This window comes from Syngnathus typhle, linkage group LG6 (genome assembly GCF_033458585.1).
Source record: "Syngnathus typhle isolate RoL2023-S1 ecotype Sweden linkage group LG6, RoL_Styp_1.0, whole genome shotgun sequence".
NCBI lineage: Eukaryota > Metazoa > Chordata > Actinopteri > Syngnathiformes > Syngnathidae > Syngnathus > Syngnathus typhle.
The window spans coordinates 13,216,162-13,237,956 of NC_083743.1; the positions used below are offsets into that span (position 1 = coordinate 13,216,162).

At 41.3% G+C, this 21,795-nt stretch overlaps 3 protein-coding genes across 3 annotated transcripts; 2 read left to right on the plus strand and 1 right to left on the minus strand.

The window, feature by feature from the left end:
- Positions 1-439: 439 nt before the first annotated feature.
- On the minus strand, positions 440-2,928 carry crybb1l3 (crystallin, beta B1, like 3). The gene is made up of 6 exons (XM_061281981.1): positions 2,846-2,928; positions 2,317-2,390; positions 2,107-2,225; positions 1,866-1,998; positions 1,550-1,692; positions 440-1,203 (listed from the first exon to the last, which is right to left on the minus strand). The coding sequence occupies exons 2-6, from the start codon at positions 2,380-2,382 to the stop codon at positions 1,035-1,037; spliced, it is 630 nt and encodes a 209-aa protein (XP_061137965.1). The 5' UTR covers positions 2,383-2,390; positions 2,846-2,928; the 3' UTR covers positions 440-1,034.
- Positions 2,929-4,487: 1,559 nt separating this feature from the next.
- Positions 4,488-6,754, plus strand: cryba1a (crystallin, beta A1a). Its single transcript, XM_061281982.1, has 6 exons — positions 4,488-4,538; positions 5,115-5,181; positions 5,315-5,433; positions 5,642-5,783; positions 5,925-6,067; positions 6,167-6,754. The coding sequence occupies exons 2-6, from the start codon at positions 5,143-5,145 to the stop codon at positions 6,312-6,314; spliced, it is 591 nt and encodes a 196-aa protein (XP_061137966.1). The 5' UTR covers positions 4,488-4,538; positions 5,115-5,142; the 3' UTR covers positions 6,315-6,754.
- A 591-nt stretch (positions 6,755-7,345) lies between these two features.
- Positions 7,346-21,474, plus strand: cpda (carboxypeptidase D, a). Its single transcript, XM_061280803.1, has 21 exons — positions 7,346-8,150; positions 8,343-8,590; positions 9,849-9,991; positions 10,224-10,393; positions 10,823-11,250; positions 11,348-11,539; positions 12,093-12,260; positions 12,354-12,463; positions 12,638-12,740; positions 12,986-13,128; positions 13,215-13,384; positions 13,454-13,750; positions 13,834-14,029; positions 14,168-14,303; positions 14,393-14,539; positions 15,080-15,178; positions 15,621-15,685; positions 15,799-15,930; positions 16,018-16,203; positions 18,745-18,847; positions 20,503-21,474. Exons 1-21 carry the CDS (start codon positions 7,501-7,503, stop codon positions 20,727-20,729), a joined length of 4,113 nt encoding a protein of 1,370 aa, XP_061136787.1. The 5' UTR covers positions 7,346-7,500; the 3' UTR covers positions 20,730-21,474.
- Positions 21,475-21,795: the final 321 nt, after the last annotated feature.

Sequence of the window (21,795 nt, forward strand, 5' to 3'; positions counted from 1 at the left end):
TCTCTCTCTCTCTCTCTCTCTCTCTCTCTCTCTCTCTCTCTCTCTCTCTCTCTCTCTCTCTCTCTCTCTCTCTCTCTCTCTCTCTCTCTCTCTCTCTCTCTCTCTCTCTCTCTCTCTCTCTCTCTCTCTGCCATCAAATTAGATCCCTCAAGGTGGAATTTCTTAGGCTCATCCACACACACACAGACACACACACGCACGCACGCACGCACACACACACACGCACGCACACACACACACACACACACACACACACACACACACACAAACACACGCACCCGCACCCACACGCAGGCACACGCAAATGTCAAATTATTTAAGTGAGCATACAAGTATACAAAGGCATCATATTTTCCCTGCCATAATGTTCAATAAAATGCAAAACAATGAAGCTGTACTGCAAGAAAAAACAAGAACAAAAGTTTGACAGTGTGACAAAGTTTGCACTTTTTATTATTTGTCTTTGTTTCCAATGGAAAGTTCCAGATGCCAGCATCCCTGAGAAGGTGTGAATTGTAAGTCTTTTTGGCGGGCTCTGATATGCCATCAAGTGGACCAGCCCAAAAAAAATAAATCATGTCTGCAAAAGGCACAGCCCTCCACAGCCAGCAGAGGTCCTGTGTGTTGTTCTAAGAAGATACATATTGCAGGGCGGCATGTGCGGATCTGACAGTTGTCTATGGTTATATTATACAGTTGGTGGAATTACTGATTTGTTATGCAGGCTGATTTGCATCATTGTTCAGGCAACACATATGTGCATCTGTATAAAGAAAAGGGTTGAAATAGCACAAACTGCTAACTATCAAGAAAACATAATAAATGCCATTATCGTTCTTATGAGGTCTGGAGACAGAGAGCATCGCTGCTTACTGCATTTTACCAATAGTGCAGCTACTATGGAAGCCTTATGTACTCCCAAACTGTGCTGACAAAATCAGTAACAATGTGCTTTGTGTTGGAAAGTGGTCAGTGAAGATTTTGCAAGTCACTTGCAGTTTAGCGTGACCCTTTTGCCCAGAACCTGACCGGTTTTAGGCGTTGACCTCAAAGCAGCCTCTGCGGTGTGTCTGCATGTCTTTCACCCTACGAATGGATTGGATCTGGGGATGGTGGGCTCCCCACTCATTCCAGTGCTTGAAAGAGCCCATTTCCATCACATACTGGTAACCACGGTAGCCTGGGTACTGGTAGGCCACCCACCTATGAAAAAGAAGGCATCAACCATAAATATACATTGCAAATTAACCAACCAAATTATTGTTTTGTGTTTAGTTTGCATAAAACACATTTTTCCATTTTTTATGTTATTATCTGATCTTACATAATTTGATTTGTTTGTTGACCACTTGTGCTATTGGAAATCAATATGAACTAAACATTATGGTGCCGGTTTGATAGCACTGGCAGACCTAGAGAAGTTTCTACGGGAGTCCCAAGTTTACAAGAGACAAGTTACTAATATCAGTATGTCACTAGTTTTACTGCTTTTTCTCGCAGTTTGGCGCATATTTCTAAATCGTATGCAGAGCTAAGGGAAAAAACTTACGTTCCCCCAGTGACCTGAATGCTAGCGACGCGGTCCTGGAAGCCGTAAGACCACAAGCTTGGAATATCCTCATCACACACCTCCATCTTGCGACCTTCGAAATTTGTGCACTCATACAAGCAAATCTTGTGGTCCTGGGAGTCCTACAAACACACACAAAACTTTTTAAATAAAATGTTGTTTGGGAGCCTGCTACAGAATTAACATAAATAAAAATTAAACTGTGCATTAAATAATAGGAGCTGGTGAGAGATCAACAGGCTAGGCAGTCATGCCTGGGTCTCCTAACCTTGAATATGGCTAATACTGAACTTACCATTTTTACTGGTCTGACTGACATGAGACGGTCACACCTATAGCTGTTGGACCAGGTGTCCCATCTGGGGTATTCTCCTTTCTCCAGCATGAACATCTCACCAGTCATGTTCTGCTGCTCATAACCCACCCAGCTGCAATATCACATAACACACATGCAGACAGACAAAGACATGCTACATGGCTATTTTACCAGCAGAGACATTCTGCACAATGACAGCACCGTGGCACTTATGACTTACGGCCCGTTCTCTACCCGGATGGAGCCGATTTTTTCTAAACCCTTCTCGCATAGGTTACGACACTCTTCGAACAGATCGATTCTACGGCCTTGGAAGTTCTCAAATTCATAGAGGTAAATCTACGGAGAAGCACAATACAGCAGATGATGAAATCTATCAATCCCATTTAATTTGGCTGCTCACTAACCACCATTATGTACTTTTTAGTACCTTATGATTATGTAGCCCCATGGCAGGGTGGCTGCCAATGCTGCCTTGAGTACCTGAGTGAGACATCGTCAGAGCTGTACAGAAACAAAAGGAAACACAGTTACACATGATTAGAGTGTTCATTATACACTTACAAAGTTTAAGAGCTAAATAAATCACATCATTTTCTGACACGAAAAGGGATTTTCAATTTGATATACGGTCAAATCAACATTATGATGGAATAGACTAAATGATCAGTTTCCAGTTATATCCCCTGAATTTGTCCTGAGAGAAAAAAAAAAAAAGATTCACCAAATTGTCGCATTTCATTAAAAAGAGGAATTAAAATGAGACGCGGCCTTCAATCTTTTTTGTCAGTTTTACATCCCTAGTGAGCCGGTTGAATAGAAAGAAAAGAAATAAATCACACCCTGCTGCATTTTATGTCAATGTTCCATCTGCTCACTCGGTGCCCATGAGGTGAATCCACACAGAAAAAACAACAGTCTCATCCCTCTATCATCTGCAGTTTATACAAAAAACTTACTTTTACACAGGCTGCTTGAAATTAGTCGATCTTTAGGGACAGTAATAGGTGACGGAGCAAGCGAGTGGGGATGTATATATACATTTACGGCCGGTAAGCCAGTACAGAGAGAGGTTTCTGGTTTCTCATTGGCTGATGGCTGTTTTGGAGCACAGTGTGCGGGTTCAGAGGTCACGATGCTTCGACAAGTCATGCTGACTTGGCTGACTGTTTTGTTGTACAGACCCATTGTCAGAAGTGCGGGCATTCACTGCCATCAGCATAATGTTAAACACGCACACGCGCATGTACTCTCTCGGCAGTGTTCGCTTTTTCTAATTTTATTATTTATTTATTTGATTTTTTTTACGAATTTTACTACAGTTTAGCGCTTTGGGCTTTAACATTCCCTTCAACGTTTTGGTTTAATCGGCTCTAAGATTTTCAAGCGTGGTGTTGTGTATATATATGTATTACAGTCATTGGTGTTGTACAAAATATTTTTTGGTGATTTTTTTTTAGACAAACTCATCACGGCTAAGGTTAGACAAATGTCTTTTGCTTTAGGACAAAGGAGATTCAACTTGATGTCTAGGATGACACCTGTGAAACCAGTTGGAGCCGTCCACCCAAAAGCAGATAAGCTCGTGTTCCACTCCAGGCACAATTGCTAAGGACTTTGCATCCGAATATTAAAATCTGTGATTTTATTTTCAGTCATGTTGCAATTTTGAATCAGTGCAGGTGGAGGTACTCTGCTTAAAATGCCCCCAAATAAATGTTATGCCATACAACCAAAATGCTGGGACACATATACTGTATATATGTGTCAAATGTCAAGTCAAACCAATTTTACAAGACGGTTTAGATTTGAGATTCTCACACAAAATACATGATGTAAGGTCATGCAACTGTCCTTTTCACTTAAATTCCACATTTAAATTCTAGATTCATCTATTGCATGTGAAATATGCAAAAATATCAGCATGTGAATTTGTAGCATTTGTTCCCTTTTTCAGATTTTTTATGCTCAATGAAAGTGATAATATGCTGCCTGATGAAAGCAAAAAAATGTTTACTAGAGTAATTTACAACATCGCGACGGATGACAAGGTCAGTTGTCAATGAGTATAAATAGTTGTGTGGAGGTAAGTGTATTTCTTTGTGTGGGAGTGAATGCATCTCTGTCAATGGCACTGTATGTGCATGCGTTACTGAGCATGTGTGCACAAAGAAGTCAGAGAAGAGGTTGGAAGAGCATGGATGTGAGCATAGTGGGGTTGGACATGAAGGAGAGATGGACTAAAATCTGTTAATGCAGTTCAAATTAAACCTGTTTATGTTAATATAAATATCCCAGTGACTACATGATCACGTCTTTCCTTAATTCCCATGATTTCCTCTTTTCACGCAGGAGCCGTGTGGTTCAGTGCACAGGTTACGTTTTTTTCCTGCTTTTCTTTTATAACTTGTGCTTATCCGCACTGGGCATGTCGCCCTTCATCTAGTTTCACTGTGGCCCATTAAAAGCCAGCAGCTCACTTTCAAACAATGGTGTGACCAGCAATGTGCTGACTATAATCTGGACCCAGAAGCCCTGTAACTTTTCAGGAACACCATGTATAAATAGTCCCATATCCTCTGGGGTCAGAACGCCGTTATTGTGGATCCCCCCTCGCGAACACTGTGCTGCTATTCTTTGGGGCCTGGTCAGGTAAGCCATCATTCTATTCAGCCTATAGTCAGAGCATTTACATTTGTGTGTCCCTTGTGTTTTTTGTTTCTGCTGAGACACATAAATGTTCAACCACATACTAGGCAGCCACAGGGAGGTCATATAACAATTGAGCATGTGAGAACCTTCTATCGAAGGAAGACAGCATGAGAGCTCACTGGCCACATCATTCGCTTGGATGAGATCCAGTTCAGTAGTTAGACCAAACATATTTTTGGCAATATGAACCTTTCTCATATCTTTAGCTTGTGGCTACATTGACTAACCAAAATATAAGGGACACCTTTCACGAGGGTGATATACAGTAGATTTTAATGAACGGCTCAATGCCTGAATTAATTGAAAATGCGCATTTTTTTTTTTTTTTTTTTGCAAAGACATAATTCTTTATACAGCTCTTCTATTGGACCCCGTTAGATTGTGCAGAAGAAATGTCCCAATTCCACCACCAAAAATGAATCATACTTGTCAATATGGCTCCCTAAATGTGCCTTTCAAAAATAGTCAATTAAAACCAACATGAACATGATTTTTTTATTTCTCTATGCTCTGAAGGTAAATTGCCATTACGAAAAACGATAGCATGGCACAGAATAATCCCAACCCACTGGGACCATGGAAGGTGAGTCTTACCTCTTTAGATGGATAATTATTTACTGAAGGTAATCAGTAGTATGTAATGATTGGTCTAATGATGTGTACACACATTAGTGTGTGTCATCATCTGCATATGTATACATTCATGTCCACTGCAGATCACAGTTTACGACCAAGAGAACTTCCAGGGCAAGCGGCTAGAGTTTACCTCCTCCTGCCAGAATATCACGGAAAGTGGCACTGACAACATCCGCTCCTTGAAGGTGGAGTGTGGAGCGTAAGTCATTAACAATCTGAATCGGTGATTCTCAAAGTGTGGTGCAAGTGTCACTTGTAGCACATGAAAGAAACTTTCCTTTTTTAAACTTTTCATTTACTTCTCAAGTACAATACATTTTCAGAGTTCTCTGGACGTAAGCATCACGTGATGATGTTCTGCCAGTCCCCAAAAATCTTGAACTGTTTGACATTACATGTGTGGATAGTTGGGTAGGATATGAGCACTCCAGCTTCTGTGGACAGCAGTTTGTTTTGGAGAGAGGAGAGTACCCTCATTGGGAGTCTTGGAGTGGCAGCATCGCCTATCACACTGAGAGGATGATGTCCTTCCGCCCCATCTGCTCTGCTGTGAGTCTTCCTCCAAGCTGTGACACTGATTCAGAGTTTAGAAAGCACACAGCCGGATTCACTTGTCATTAGTGCTCAATGTGTGCTGGTTAACACACAAAAAAAGTACCAGAGTTTATTAATAGAGTTGACTTTCTACAGAACCACAAGGAGTCTAAGATGGTGGTGTTTGAGAAAGAAAACTTTATGGGACACCAATGGGAGATGAGCGATGACTACCCATCACTGCAGGCCATGGGCTGGGGAACCAATGAGATTGGCTCCATGCAAGTTCAGAGTGGAGCGTAAGTTGTGTACATTTATACAGATAATGGCTCAAGGGAAGTCAATCAACAATTTTATTTGACTAAAACCAGCATATTTTGTTTCAATTCTTGCTACAGCTGGGTGTGCTACCAGTTCCCCGGTTACCGTGGTTACCAGTACATTCTGGAGTGTGATCGCCATGGCGGCGAGTACAAACATTACAGAGAATGGGGCTCCCATGCTCAGTCGTTCCAGGTGCAGGCATTGCGTCGCATCCAGCAATGAGATCTCTCCTAAAGCTCCACGACTTCCTCCTCTCCCTCCTTCTTCCATAATCATTCCAGCATTCCCTGGTGCTTTGTCATCAAAATGTCTGCCGCCATGTTCTGTTGCTGAATGCTGAATAGCTTTGACTGAATAGAATAAATGATAAAGAGAGGGAGAAAGTGAGCAACAGCAGAGATATGGAACTGACCCCCGGAGAACAGAGGAAAATGAAGGTGTCTTCAAATGTCTGTGAAGTTGATGTCAGTCAGACAGTGCAGATGCAAGAGAAAATGGGCAAGTCAAAATCAAGAGTAAAACAAGCATCTGCAGCTAACACTCATGTACTTGTTTGAACTGTATGTTTTAATTCCATGACATTCTCATTCAAGGCCCTGATTAAGAACAGAGACAATCAAATGCGACCTAATAAAGGAGCTCTATCCAAGAGTATAATTATACTGTGCATATCTTATAATGGAGTTTCATTTAGCTTTCTTGTACTTGTAGCTAAATTATTTTGTTAGAAACAGATTTCAGTACAATGCAATGCAATTCTACACCACTAACTGCAACGGCTTTAAGAACTACCTCTTTGAGTCAAAGATTGTCCAAGACTTGGACAATAAAAAATCCAGAGTATTTTTTTTTTTTTACCAATTGATACAATTGATAATACAGTTCCTGCAATTATGTAGCATGGTGTATGTTATCTCCAGTGATTACAACTGTATTTTTAGTGAGCTTTGGCATACTTGAGTGATGATTTGTATAGTTTGCAACTGAGATATTTTCAGGCAGATGGCTTCTGAGATGGCTAAAAAAAAAGTCAGAATTTTGCTTCTTAATTCATATTTCACAAAACAATCAGAATACAATCTTCACACAACCAGCATTTTTTTCAAGTCTAGAAATGAACTAATAATAATAATAATAATGCGAGTTAAAGGCTTGCTTGGTATGTAACCTCCAATGACGTCATAAGGCTAAAAATAACAATCATGAATGTTCCGGTCCACATAAAAAAAAACAGAAAAACGCTTCCTCAAATGAAGCCCCGCCCCCTTTAACTAGAACGGAAGCGGACGCTAGCAGACAGCGAGGAGCTGGTCAAGAAGAAAACAGTAGATGTAGACGGACAAATAACATCAACAGTCTTTTCTCTCCATAGTGAAATTCCGACTGGTGCAGAGGTGGAAATATCAACATGGCGCACAAAAGGAAGTCAGAGTCCGCGACTAAAAAACTACGGGTGTCACTTTTTGTCTCTTTTGTTTGTGTTGCTGTTCACCTCGGCGTTGCCGACGCCAGGCTACGCCGGACAAGAAGCGCTTCGACTAGCCAAACGGTAGAAAACTACGACAAATATTACAATTATGTCGATCTAAGCCGACGCTTGCGCTCCTACGCCCAGAAATTCTCTCACATAGCGAACCTATCAAGCATAGGTCAATCCGTGCAGGGCAGGGAGCTGTGGGTGATGCGGATCACCAAGGACCCCCATATAGAGTCCCCGGGGAAACCCAGGTTCAAATATGTTGGCAACATGCACGGCGACGAGACCGTGTCCAGGCAGGTTCTCGTCTATCTTGTGGAGTACCTGCTGACCAAATACCAGGAGGAACCGCGGATAGCTAAACTGGTGAACACCACAGATATCTATATCATGCCTAGTATGAACCCCGACGGCTTCGAGATGTCTAAAGAGGGGGTCTGTGGCGGCCCCAGGGAGGGAAGAAAAAATGCCAATGACAAGGACCTTAACAGGAGCTTCCCCGACCAGTACTCTAACAAAACTCCCAACTCAGATAGCATTCCTGAGGTCATGGCTGTCATCAGGTGGATACTGGACAAACAGTGAGTGTAACACACACAGAAATCTCACAACTTGTTGCCCAGAAGATGGAATGGACTTTATGGTTTGAATGTGTGTATCCTGTAGTAGTTCATTAGCAACTCATCTTCAAATTCTGAATAGTCCAGCCTTTGATTTTGAGTGGATGCCAATCCTTAGAGGAAACTGTTAACAATGTCCCCTTTCCTCTTTAGGTTTATTTTGTCTGGTAACCTGCACGGTGGAACTGTGGTTGCCAGCTACCCTTTTGATGACACAGCCACCCATGAGCAGCAAGGTCATTACAGCCAGTCACCAGATGACAGCCTTTTTCGCTACTTAGCCCTGGTGTATGCCAAGAACCATCCGGTGATGAAGACTGGGCAACCCAACTGTTCTGATACACCTGACGAGATGTTTAAAGACGGTATCACCAATGGGGCGCAGTGGTATGATGTACCAGGTAAGAAAGATGCTCCAAAAATAATCATTGTAAACATCGTTTAGCGTCATCATGTGACCTGTTACCTAAAAGGGGGCTTGTGTTGATTACGTTGGTCTACTTAGCATCTTATTCCTTGCAAGATACAAGTCTGTTTTAATGCCCAACCAGTGACCATATGTTATCGCAGTCGAAAAGAATGTAAGTAGCTGTAAAGAGTTTCACCATTAAATAACTGGGACACCACTATTCTACTCTTCTTTTACGTTTACATTTATTCTAAAGAGAGGTAGAAAGTATACAACTGTATTTTGGTACCTGAAAGTAGGTTAACTGTGTTCTAGTATTTGTACAGTTCAACCTAGTTTAGCTATTAAATCTGCTATTTAAGCATCTACATTGGATATATTATTCATATTTACACTCTGGTGACACTTGACTACATATAAAAAAGTGATACAGTATGTACAAAACTGGAATGTTTTAATACAGAGAATGCTAAATAACCAGAAATATTTGTGTAGCAAAAGCTATCGCCATGATGACAACATTGTCTCGGGCCTCGTATTGCACAAAACATCTGCTTCCGTCTTATCTAACCACAGAATGTGAACCTTCTTTGCAAACTGAAGCTGTTTGCTTCACTAATCTGAACAAAACGGCAAAGCTCATGTGTACGAACTAATGATTGCAATGTTTCATAAAGTTTGCCTACTTGCGAAGGTGTAAGCCACAGACAGCAAACACAATTCAGGGAACAATTTGTTTAACCAGTCTTAACGCTTTTGCTCTTACAGTTTTTTCCTCCCTGGCTGTATGTATAAGCTAACGGAACAGTCCTTGACAATCACGCCATGTTGTTTGTGGTTCAATAAAATAATATACTGTTGTGCATCAAATTGTTATATCCCAATAAGAACAAGATCACCTGTGGTTCATTCCCTGGTGTTAGCTTAGAGTTCAGCTACGCAAACTTTGGCGCCATTGTCACCTGTCGTTTATGCTGCATACAGTCCGGGGTGTGACTCTGGATCCGGTACATAAACCCTCAGATAGCTACAGTATTTAAGATTAGGGCTGTCCTTCTCAGTCAGCATACAGGGCCGTGTTTACCTTGTGGTAATCTGTTTACATGTGCCATTCAATTTAAACCATTGAGACGAATGGATGACTGAATTTTTACCATGCATTTTTTTTGTGTGCATGTCATTAGCAGGAGAAGTTTGTGGTTCACTTTGCAGAAGTTAAACTTGAATAAATGTCCTTTTGCACTACGCAGGAGGTATGCAGGACTACAACTACATTCATGCAAACTGTCTTGAAATCACCTTTGAGCTGAGCTGCTGCAAATATCCCCCAGCGTCTGAGCTCCATAAGGAATGGGATCTTAACAAAGAGTCTCTCCTAGCCTTCATCGAGCAGGTAGACATAAGGCATTTGTTCATTAGCAGCTCCAATTTATTTATCAAGCTCACGCACATTAGATGGTGTCCTAAAATCAAAGTTAAATCTGGAGAACTTTTTCTAGCGGAGATTTGGAACAACATTCAAACAAAAATGATTACATATGTGTGCCAACTATTCATGTATACATAAATATAAAATGATGCCTCGAATCGATTTACCTCGTTTTAATGAGATGATCTGTGCCTAGGTCCATATTGGTGTCCGTGGTTATGTGAAAGACAGTGTCAGCGGTTCAGCCGTCACAAACGCCAGCGTAGTGGTGGCAGGCGTCGGCCACAACCTGACCACCGGAAGCTATGGCGACTACTATAGACTCCTGCTCCCAGGAGTTTACAACATCACTATTGTGGCCACAGGGTGAGTAAAACCAAAGAATGTTAGCAAATGCGTACTTGCTGAAATACAATGATATTTGCTGCAGGGAGAAAACCCATATTAGCCAACACAATGTTTTTTTTATGTGATATTTTGTGGAGCAAGAGTCTGAACATGCTGGAGGAGCCTTGCGCAAGGGAATTTGAGTACATTATGATTCGAGTTTTTTTTTTTTTTTTTTTTTTTTTTTTTTTTAAATAAGAAATGTCTCACTCTGCCATAACTCCACTTTTTCTGTAATTCCTTGTTGAATTCCAAATTTTAAGATGGAAGGGACAATTTAATTTTGAATTTTATTTCACAGTAACAACCAAACAGCAAGGTTTCTCACACAACCGTATTATTTAGACCGATATTTGAATACATAAAGATGTTTAAAGATGCAACTAAAAATTTTTCATCATTACACAGGTACACACCGGTGACAGTCAACAATGTACAAGTTTTGGATGGAAACGCCACAGAACTTAATTTTACCTTGGAGCCAGTTGTCATTGAGCCAAATCTTGCAAGCAACGTCACTCAGACCACACCCACTACGCCGTCAACCATTGACATCATTCACACGTTCATCTGGAGTAGCAACTCCCCTCGCACAACCCATTCCCAGTTGGTAACAGCAGAGACTAGAGGCACACCTACTTCATTGTCACCAGAGCCACAACCTGTTCAACCCCAAGAATTTCGCCACCACAACTATGCTGACATGGAGCTCTTCTTACGCAAGTACAGCAGCGAGTTCCCATCCATTGCTCATCTTTACTCCATTGGCCGCTCGGTTGAAAACAGGGAGCTCTATGTGATGGTCATCTCAGACAACCCCACAGTTCATGAACATGGTAAAATATTTTGTTTTTTAGTTATGTCTCCTTACACACAACGCCGTTGTCTAAAGGAAATTGTAATTCTCCTGCGCTTTCTGTCATTGCCGGCCAGGTGAGCCTGAGTTTAAATACGTGGGCAACATGCACGGCAATGAAGTCGTTGGCCGGGAACTATTGCTCAATCTCATCGAGTACCTATGCCTTAACTATGGCACCGACCAGGAAGTCACGGAGTTGGTCAACAACACTCGCATTCACATTTTGCCTTCGATGAACCCTGATGGTTACGAAAAGGCCAATGAAGGTATGAGAATGAAACACTTGAATCACTTGATAATATGCTGCAGGGCAACATTTTAACTCTCAATTACATTAATCTCGTTAGTTCTGTGAGTTATCCCATTGCGATCATAATTGTTGAAAAGGTCGCTGCCAGGACCTTTATGAAGTGCTTTAGTTAAGTTAGTTTAGTAAAGTTTATTTCAAATATTTCTTGGACACATTTAAGCTTCTCTTTATGCTTTTCATGCTGATATCAGACGCGTCAAACATGAAGTACACATTTCACAATCTTAAGAAATCCAATGCAAGTCATAATCAAAGTCTTTTTCAAACTTATTTGATATGATGTGTTGGATCTAATAGTGTGACAATATATTCAATCTGTATATATAAACAATTTGTGAGCGTGCTGTTTTTGCACATCAATCTTGTTACTGTAAATTACTATAGTTTCTATTTTTTAACATTCTAATTTGTTGTTACCGGTAGTTACATATGTTGAAATTCCAGAGCAGGTAATTTTGTTACTTCTTGGATATGACTAGAGACAACCATTTGCATTTCTCTCCACACAGGTGATGTGAGAGGCTACAGAGGACGCAACAACAGCAATAATTTTGACCTGAATCGCAACTTCCCAGACCAATTTGCCACTATCAAAGATCCCAGGCAGCCAGAGACTATTGCCATGATGAATTGGCTAAAAAGCAACCCCTTCGTCCTGTCGGCCAATCTCCATGGAGGTGCGGGTTGCTTTTAAAAATGGACTTTTCTGTGTGCATACTTTTGATCTACAGTATGTTCCTATATCTGCATTCTTTTCTTTGTAAGTTTAGGTTCTTTGGTGGTCAACTACCCCTTTGATGACGATGAAGAAGGCAAAACCCGATACAGCAAGTCACCTGATGACAAGATTTTTCAGCAATTGTCTCAAACCTACTCACAGGTAACTCAATTGACACTTCATGCTTGGTGTTGTTCTTTCTTGAGCTGTCATGTTCAAACTGAAAACAAAATGGGATGAAAGAGAGCAGCGCTGGCCCGCTGAAATATTTTTGGGCAAGGACTTCCAACAGTACTATGTTTTGTTTTTCTTGTGTGTGTTCACATGCACTTGCAGGAAAACCCTCTGATGCACAATGGGCACCCTTGTGTGAACCTGTACCCTGGCGAATACTTTACGGACGGCATCACCAATGGGGCCAGCTGGTACAATGTTGCTGGTGGGTCGATGGACACACGCACACTACTAAATGACAAATCACAGGCTATGACAACAGATACCCTTCATGCAAACGGTGTATTTATAGTCAATATCGGAGCCTTATTAAAAAGTTTACTTTTCATAAGTCAGTGTCCATTAAGGTCTGTTGTGGAATTGATCCACATCTTCAAGTACCGGCAAATGCCTACAGATCTCTAAAATCAAGTGGTACTTATTGCTTATCAGAAAATGAACTTTCCTCAGGGGGCATGCAGGACTGGAATTATGTAAACACCAATTGTTTTGAGGTGACTATCGAGTTGGGTTGTGTGAAGTACCCCTGGGCCAAGGATCTGCCTAACTATTGGGAACAGAATCGCCGATCTTTGCTTCAGTTTATCCATCAGGTAAAAAACTGAAATAAATGTACTGTGATGTTTTTTCTTTTCATCACTTTTGCATTTATCATTTGTGCATGTGCGTGAATCCTCAGGTTCACTATGGAATAAAAGGTAACGTGTCTGACATAAGGGATGGTATGGGGATACCCAATGCCACCATCCAGGTGGAGGGCATTGACCACAACATCACCACAGCTCACACTGGTGACTACTGGAGACTACTGGTCCCTGGGACTTATTCCATCACTGCCTCCGCCCACGGGTAAGATTTCAATGGGCAAGTAGCCTCGTTCGTGTACAGGCACTTAAAGGTACACTCTGTCCTTTGAAGATATCAACCTGTGACGACATACGCCACCGTGTCCAAGAATGGCGCAGAAGTGGTTGATTTCCGATTGACCCGGCTTCATTCAGAAGCTAACGGCCTGTGGCCTTCTGGACACCAGCATAACCCATCCGAGGAGGAGTTTGAAAGCCTAATCAAGTACCTCTCTCTGGGCCAAGGTTTAGAACAGCTTGTCAAGAGCACCGACACAGAGAATAGTTTCCGATTCCGAGGTTACAAGGAGCTGTCTGCGTTCCTCCGAGGTCTTACCCTCAACTTTCCAAAAATTACATCCTTGCAGAGGTAGGGAGCCTTGCTGTGTTCTCGCCACCTTGGACCGGATATTGTTACAATGCATTCTAAAAATGTACTTCATTTTCATTTAGTTTGGGCCACAGCGTTGAGTTTAGAACTATTTGGGCTCTGGAAATCTCCAACAACCCAGGAGTGTCTGAGCCCTCTAAGCCCAAGGTGCGCTTTGTAGCAGGGATCCATGGTAATGCCCCTGTGGGAACAGAGCTGCTTCTTGAGTTTGCTGCCATGTTATGCATCAATTATGGCAAAAACCCAGTCATTAGTAGGGTGAGTTTTTTCTTTTAATTTTGAGTGATGATATACTTCTCTTGACGTGTATGGCTTTAATACAAATCTCAACTCTATTTCAAAATGTTCTTTGTACAGACATAATAATCACTCACTTGCTCACTCTTCCTCCCATAGCTCGTGAATGAGACAACTATTGTAATCGTGCCATCAATCAATCCGGATGGAAGAGAACAAGCGGTGGAGAAGCAGTGCACATCCACTCAGGGCTTCACCAATACTCATGGCAAAGATCTGGACACGGACTTCTTTGGTCAGCTACATTTTTTTGTTTGACCGAACACTTTAGACAAAGAGAAACAAAATAGATTTTGTATTTTTGTATGTAATGCCCCTTTTTAGGCAATGCATCCCAGCGTTTGGTGGAACCACAGCCAGAAACCAGAGCAATAATGGACATGATTTTAGATAAAAGTTACACGCTGTCTGTGGCCCTTGATGGAGGATCCCTTGTGGCTACTTACCCTTATGACAAGCCTGTCCAATCAGGTAACTCAACAGCCAGGATGCTCTTTAACTTGTAGAGGTTTCTAACGCACGCCAGCCTTTGATACTCCTGGAAAAAAAAAACTACAGGAGCAAAGACAAAAATAATCTTTAAAGGTTTAAAGATTTTAAGTCAGGTTTCCATGACAGGTATGATGCAGGATACAGCTTCAATAATTCACTTTTTGTAAAAACTGAGCTAACGTACTGTCATTCCAAGTTATGCATTAATTTTGTGAAGCGAGGTTCTGTTATACATGCTAATTTTATTTCAGTTTCAACACAATTTTTATACTCCATCACTTATAGACTTATGTGAGATTAATAATTATTTCTGTGTCCTGATGCTACAGCAGGCTGTAGACGTTTTAGTTGCGTAACATAATTGGGTCACTGTGTCCTCACGGCCCAGATTGACTTGACAAGCTAAACAGAGAAAGTTACATAACTGCAAGTCTCAAAGAACTTGGATAAAGGTATCACCTGAATGCTGTTTGCTGCTTGGCATCATGAGAAAGAACTAATCTGTGTTTTTTTTTACAGTGGAGAATGAAGGCACTCTGAAGTACTTGGCCAGTGTTTATGCCACCAACCATCCCAAAATGCACCTTGGCAACACTGCATGTTCAAATAATGGACAGAGTATGTTTTTCTACATCCTAATGACCTGCTTGTTTGTAGGAAAATGTGAAGGAAAGGGTCACATTGGACTATTTTCCAATTATGTGTTCTTGTGCCTAAGTGAACTTATATGTCTGCAACTCTGCATACAACTACAGAAACCATAAAATTCCATCCATCCATCCATCGTATCTGAATTTTGCCAGGGTACACTCAGGACTACTTACCGACCAGTCACACCTGTGAACCACTTGTTCATTTGCTCCTTGAAATAGTAAAAAGGAATTGGTAACTCGTTTTGTGCAGTAGCCCTTCCCAGAAATTACGTTACGCTAGATATAGTGCATCATTTTATCTAAACTGCATTTGTGAACGTACGCTACATGGTGGAATTGTATTTCTGTTATCGTTTATGAAGTGGAGGTTAAGACCTGGTGTCATTGTGTTTTTCTTTTTTTCTCAGCAAGTAACATTCCAGATGGAGTTATGAGAGCAGCTGAGAGACAAAGTCATATGGGCAGTATGAAGGTACGACCTCTTGTTGCTTCACATAATAAACATAAATGTTTTGAATTTATTAAAAAAGAAATTCCCCAGCTTTTACTCAAATAGTAATATATTTTGCCTTTGGGTGTTTGCAGGACTTCAGCATGGATTTTGGTCAGTGTCCAGAAATCACAGTGTATACCGGCTGTTGTGTGTTTCCTCCTACTGAAGAGCTTGCCACACTCTGGGCAGAAAACAAAAGGCCTCTTCTGAGCATGCTGGTGGAGGTGCGCTGCCTGAATCTTTCTCCCCAAATGTATACTTTCTGTCCACCTTTACTTTCAAATGTCTTCATACATCTTTAACGCATCCAGGTCCACAAAGGAGTGCGTGGAGTAGTGAGAGATAAAAGTGGGAAGCCCATTGTTGGCGCCATCGTCGTCATGAATGGGGGTGTGAGAGTCGTCACTGCAGAGGGTGGTTATTTTCGGGCCTTGCTGGCACCTGGCAACCATAACATCGAAGCTGTTGCTGATGGTTACCAACAGCAACGCCAAGAGGTACATGCATGGACACTCGTTACGTTTGATACACTTTTGAAATCTAGCTGTATAGTACTGATGGTATAAAAATAATTTCCTGTGTTCTATGAATTAGAAGAAGGTATACTATTTATACACAAGAGCAGAGCTACAGGGTGGCCAGGGGTGTCTGAAGCCATCCCTTCTCACTCTGTAGCCACCCCTCTGGCTATTTCACATTGATTTTAGTATAGAACATTCAATGAAAAACATTACTTTCACTTCGTAAAACAAAAAAAAATAACAAAGCAAGCAGACATTTTTCATGGAATAAAATGCACTCTTACCAATCTTTCATAGACACTCATAATACAAGTAGGAACAAAAAGCACCATGAGCATTAAGACACTTGTGTTGTTGTAATTTTTCAATATGATTTGAATGAAGGAGCCATTGATAGTTGTTTGCAAAATATGGGCCGTCTGTCACAATTGATCACTGCTTGACTGTTTGCTAGTGAATAAGTTCATGAGAGCAAAGTAGACTATGAAATGAGACACAAAAGCAGATTCTAGTGTATTAAGCGCACATTTTATTTCATGAAAGTCAGGCTGCAGATGGATGCCAGCACGGCCACCCTTGGTCGAACCTCACTGAGTCGCTGGCCATGCCACTGAAACATTTCTGCCTACGCCCCTGTTTATGTTTAAATAAATATATGGTGTGATAAGAGGAGCCCCTCAGTATTACCATTGGAGTAAATATTTAAAAATTCAGCTTACTCATGAAGGCGTTTGGTATTGAACTTAAAAGGTCACATTAAGTTTATATACACAATGAGTCAATTTCTTTAAGTCCCCATTCCATTCCATCCAACTACCCCCTAAATAGAAAAAAAGAAATTCATGCTTAGGTTAATTTAGTGTCGTATTGGTACACACTACACCCTGATGGTCCAGTGGTTAGGATGCGGAGCTTTCACCGCCCGCGGCCTGGGTTCGAGTCCCGACCAGGGAACCATATGTAGCCATAGGGGGGCACATGTCTGTGTCTCCACTGTGCCGGTATCAAGCTCGGGGGAATGCAGAGGGTTGGGTCAGTAAGGGCATCCAGCGTAAAAACTGTGCCAAACACTTCTCATGCAAATCATCTGGACAAAAATGGGTGATTTGCTGTGACCCCTTCAGGGATAAGACAAAAGGAGTCACCACATTGGTACACACAACCTTAACTCCAAATGTGTATTTTGGCCATTATGAACCCCCACGCATTTAAACTGCAGCGCGTAAGCATTTTTAGCTTTGCAGCAAAACATGTCCAACAAATCTGTGAAAATGCAAGCAAAAAAATTGTTTAATATTTTGGAGCCGTGATTAAAAGATTGCATGCTTTATTTTGGAAAGCCTTCATTACAGTCGATGTCTATGCTGGGTGTTGTGCGAAGCAAACAAAAGCGCTCCACTACATTCACTGTTCCTTGTGACTCAAATATCTGAAGCATGGGGTAGGCCAGCTCTGTAAACAGGTGCTCCTTAATAGTGCGTCCCAGCTCCAAATTGTACGCTCTTGGCTTCCCACAAGGACTTAGAAGCAGAGGATCCACCAGTAAATGATACATGTTTTGATACTCTGCTATCGTGAAGCCATGGATCATTAAAGGTCCCGCTTCTGGTTCTGACTTAGAAGTCACAACACCGCTGGAGCAAATGTCACTTTTTGCTTTGTCACTGAGAGTCACATGGAGGTCTGGAAGAATTGCAGCATTGCATTTATACCGGTTGTCCAGCGGTCTCTGCACACAATCTCCATCTTTCTGCTCATTCCACACATCCAAGTCAGTTTTAGGTGCCGCCATGTAACTCCTTTCCTTTGTTGTTTCTCCGTATTTCTTCGGACATCTAATCCGCCGTCTCAAGCCATAGCAACTCATTTCATATGCAGCATCTCTAGAAGTTAAAACAACATCTTCTTTTAATGGGTACGCATCATGCAAATTAGAAAGTAAGATCACGAGTTGCACTTACTTTTTTACATACAACACTTGGAGACTGTTTTCAGTCGGCATCGCTGAATCTTCACTTGGGATACCCTCAGTCAATTATTCACTATTATATTTCTTAAGCACTGAATAATTCAAGGATGAAAAAGACTGGTGGTCTTTGTATTTCATACAAAGGCTGAAGTAAAAGGTTGAGTAATGCAATGATTATTTTTTTTATGAGCGGGTCCTCAACTCCTGTTTGTTACCCATAAGGCAACCTGTTGGAGGTTGGGTTGAGTAGTCACACCTGCATAGGTGATTCTCTAATGAAGCTGGGTCATTGCTAAAAGAAACTCAATCAGGTATCACTCTGCTTTTCGTTCGGGAGCAGTAAGAATCGAGCAAATGTTTACCACTTGTGTGTTTTTTGCCCCCCCCCCCTTTTCTTCAACAGTGCTTTGGTTAAAAATTGAACAGATGGGAGCAAAATTAATACAATACTTATTGCCTGTATTTGTTTGTTTGGTGTGATGTGTTACAGTTTGAAAGATTGCATGTCGGCTACAGTTTTAAGTCATTGTTGCCATGTCTCAACTCAGGTGGTGGTGTCCTCCTATGAAGCAGCAAGCTCTGTCATCATTGAGTTTGATATGGATCACAGCATCTTTGGTCTACCAAGAGAATTTGTGGTGGCCAGTGCAGGTAATCTTATTTAAACAGAAGTGTCAAGTCCAGGTCCACAAAGTAAAAACCAGCAGAAAGAGCATGCTCGTGCAGCGCTCGTTTACCCGACTGCTAATTGGAAGTGCCTGTAGCTAAAGCCAAACTGTGGCAGGGTTTCTACTCTGGATGTGGATTTGGCACCTCTGCATGTAAAGTTAACTTCTGGTTTACCACTGTGAACCCATTAGCATACAATGCAAGTGTATAGCATCATAACCATTGTCGAGTTACATGGTGGATAGGATGGTAAAAGATGGTGCGTGAGTGTGTATTGGATTTGGCCCAGACGAATTGGCTAAGATGAAATTCCAAATTTCAAAGCTTGACATGGAAGACTTAAAGAAAAGGGCCTGAGTAGGGGTTACTTAAAAGTTACTTCTACAAAATTAACTATTGTTAAATTGGTGGAGGGGAATTTATTGGTTGAACCAGTAAACCTCCATTCCCGTTCCCAATTTCACCAGAAGATAGTGCCAGTCAGATTTACCTAACATAGTAAATTAATAGTTTAAAAAGTCATCGATTTAGATGAAGACATGTTCTGAAGCACAGCAACACACAATTTTGGAGTATGTTATATTTTGTTTTGCTATATATACTTTGAAACTAGGGGTGTAAATCGCGGGTTTTGTCATGATACGATATATCGATACAAAGTACTACGATACGATATTTGCCAATATCTTAAACCCTGCTGTGATTCATGCACGATACATCACGATATAGTGCTCTACGATCGATACATATATATATATTTTTTTAAATAGAAAATATAGAACAATATCCTGATTTACAACAATTCATACGCAAAATCAACAAGATACTGCAAACTCTTTATTTAGGAAATTACAAGAGTATTGTAGTATACAAAGTGCTTATTTTAACACTGAACTTTGATGTCGTGTTTTTTCTTTAAATGTGCGGCGAGATTTGTGGTTCCTGAATATTTGATCACCGCATGGCAGGATTAACAAACTGCACGTGTCTTGTCCGTTGAGCCATCTTTTCTTTGGAATCCAAAGTGCTTCCAAACGAATGACTTGAAGCCTAAAGGGGAGCAAATTTCCTCGTCTTTTTGGACACTAGCCATAGCACCAGCCCAGGAGCTGCGTACTAGTTGTCGACTCCCCTTTCACGTGCCTGCTCTGCTCACAACACAACGCCGCGCACTGCTCCCTGCTCCCGGAAAGAGGAAGCAAGCAACAATGAACTGGATTTCAAACTAAAGTAGCGTCTAATGTCAGAGGTCAAACACAGCGATATGAATCGATGTTTACGTTTAGCATGGATGCCAATAAATCGTACAGCATTATATCGATTAATCGATGTGTATCGATGAATCGTTACACCCCTATTTGAAACGGCTTGAATATTTTAGTTTGCTGACTAGGGAAGTCCATGCTCATCATTAGCTAATGAGAATGAGACATGTTAATCAGTTAGAGTAGGGGGGTGTACAATGGCCCGCGGTCCAGCTTTTATTGGCCTGCAGCAAATTCTGAAAACATAATTAAATATGGCCCGCACAAGAAGCTTGAGCTCAACTCTGTTGCACTTCTCAGTTTCCACACTAGATAGAGCCCGCCACACAAAGCGTTTGACGTCCCACCTGATTAGATCTCTTCTTTCTGCAGCTGCCTCCATGACAGCATTGGTGATAACGGCCTGCATCATCTGGTGTGTGTGCGCTGCCAAGTCCAATCGGCAAAAGGATGGCTTCCATCGTTTGCGGCAGCATCGAGACGAATACGACGACGAGATCCGGCTTACGTCAATGGGCTCCAAAAAGTCTCTCCTTGCCCACGAGTTTCAGGATGAAAGTGAAAGTGATGAGGATACGTTATATGCCAACAAAATATGAAAGAACCTCTGCGATGTTTATATTTTGCTTCTGCAAGATAAAACCCGGGATAGCAAGAATGTGGACTTGTTGAACCTGAGGTGTTTTATCTGCCTCCTCATGAATGCACCAAGACTGAAACACTCTGATGGGTTTTTAAAACCTGCTCAGTTATTAATCTAATTGTTGCGCCATCATTGACAAAACGTTGCAGTCGTCTTTTGGTGCTCAGTCTCAACCTAAAGCTTTGATCCTGTGCGCCGCTCATCCGTCCCGCCTTTGAGTGCCCAAAGTTTTAGTGACCTATCAGCTTGTCCTGGAAAAAGAATTAGAATTTTTTTTTCTTTTTTCTTTTCGTTTTGAGCGCAACAACTTTGGAACAAAAATATCCTGAGTCCCCACTTTGGTGCCTTGGCTTCTCTGGAGCTGCAATGTAGGAAGTAGAAAACATTTGGGCCTTCAAAGTTTATGATCCATCCTATTCTCAGGGGGTAGGAAGACATACAAATTAGACCCCTCTATTCTGATGTTGCACTATTCCTACGCTAATGATTTTGTTCTCCTCAAGGAAAAGAACGAGTATCTCGAAAGAGTGTCAATATTAGTACCGATCACTTGCACTGTAAATGGGGAGGAAAAAAAGAACTATGTCAAGCAACAAGCGAATCTTTTAACAAATGTCAAATGATGAATGTCTATTTTATTTTCTAATGTACTGTTCCTTTTATTATGGAGCTGTATGATTGAGTAAATGGAAAATGTCAAATTCTGTCCTCACTTTAATCAAGAATGTCCACATTTCTTTTGAACAGCCATAGCATTTGGCATCATAGAAAGCTCACCCTCAACCAAATCATTTACCTCACAATTTAGTTCTTTATGAAGTGGAACATCCCCCCCTGTTCTTACCATGTCAGAATGAATATGCCTGTGGTTTGGGAAGTCTGGAAAGTCTTCCAATGTTGAAGTTTTATATAAACTGGAATGTATGTTTGTCACGTGTAAATGAAAGAATTGGTGAAATGTGCGTGATTTTATGTCAACATGAAATTCTGTTGATTAATAATGTTAATCTGCCCCCAAACCT

What these genes read in the sequence shown, in the direction of transcription:
- crybb1l3 (XM_061281981.1), bottom strand. Translation starts at nt 2,382, where the DNA reads ATGTCTCACTCAGGTACTCAAGGCAGCATTGGCAGCCACCCTGCCATG. An exon ending in TGGGGCTACATAATCATAAG is followed by an intron (nt 2,226 to 2,316) that starts GTACTAAAAAGT and finishes GCTTCTCCGTAG; the next exon opens with ATTTACCTCTATGAATTTGA. An exon ending in CAGTCAGACCAGTAAAAATG is followed by an intron (nt 1,693 to 1,865) that starts GTAAGTTCAGTA and finishes GTGTGTTTGTAG; the next exon opens with GACTCCCAGGACCACAAGAT.
- cryba1a (XM_061281982.1), top strand. Translation starts at nt 5,143, where the DNA reads ATGGCACAGAATAATCCCAACCCACTGGGACCATGGAAG. An exon ending in TTGAAGGTGGAGTGTGGAGC is followed by an intron (nt 5,434 to 5,641) that starts GTAAGTCATTAA and finishes ATGTGTGGATAG; the next exon opens with TTGGGTAGGATATGAGCACT. An exon ending in TCCGCCCCATCTGCTCTGCT is followed by an intron (nt 5,784 to 5,924) that starts GTGAGTCTTCCT and finishes GACTTTCTACAG; the next exon opens with AACCACAAGGAGTCTAAGAT.
- cpda (XM_061280803.1), top strand. Translation starts at nt 7,501, where the DNA reads ATGGCGCACAAAAGGAAGTCAGAGTCCGCGACTAAAAAACTACGGGTG. An exon ending in TGTCTCAAACCTACTCACAG is followed by an intron (nt 12,464 to 12,637) that starts GTAACTCAATTG and finishes ATGCACTTGCAG; the next exon opens with GAAAACCCTCTGATGCACAA. An exon ending in AAAACCCAGTCATTAGTAGG is followed by an intron (nt 14,030 to 14,167) that starts GTGAGTTTTTTC and finishes TTCCTCCCATAG; the next exon opens with CTCGTGAATGAGACAACTAT.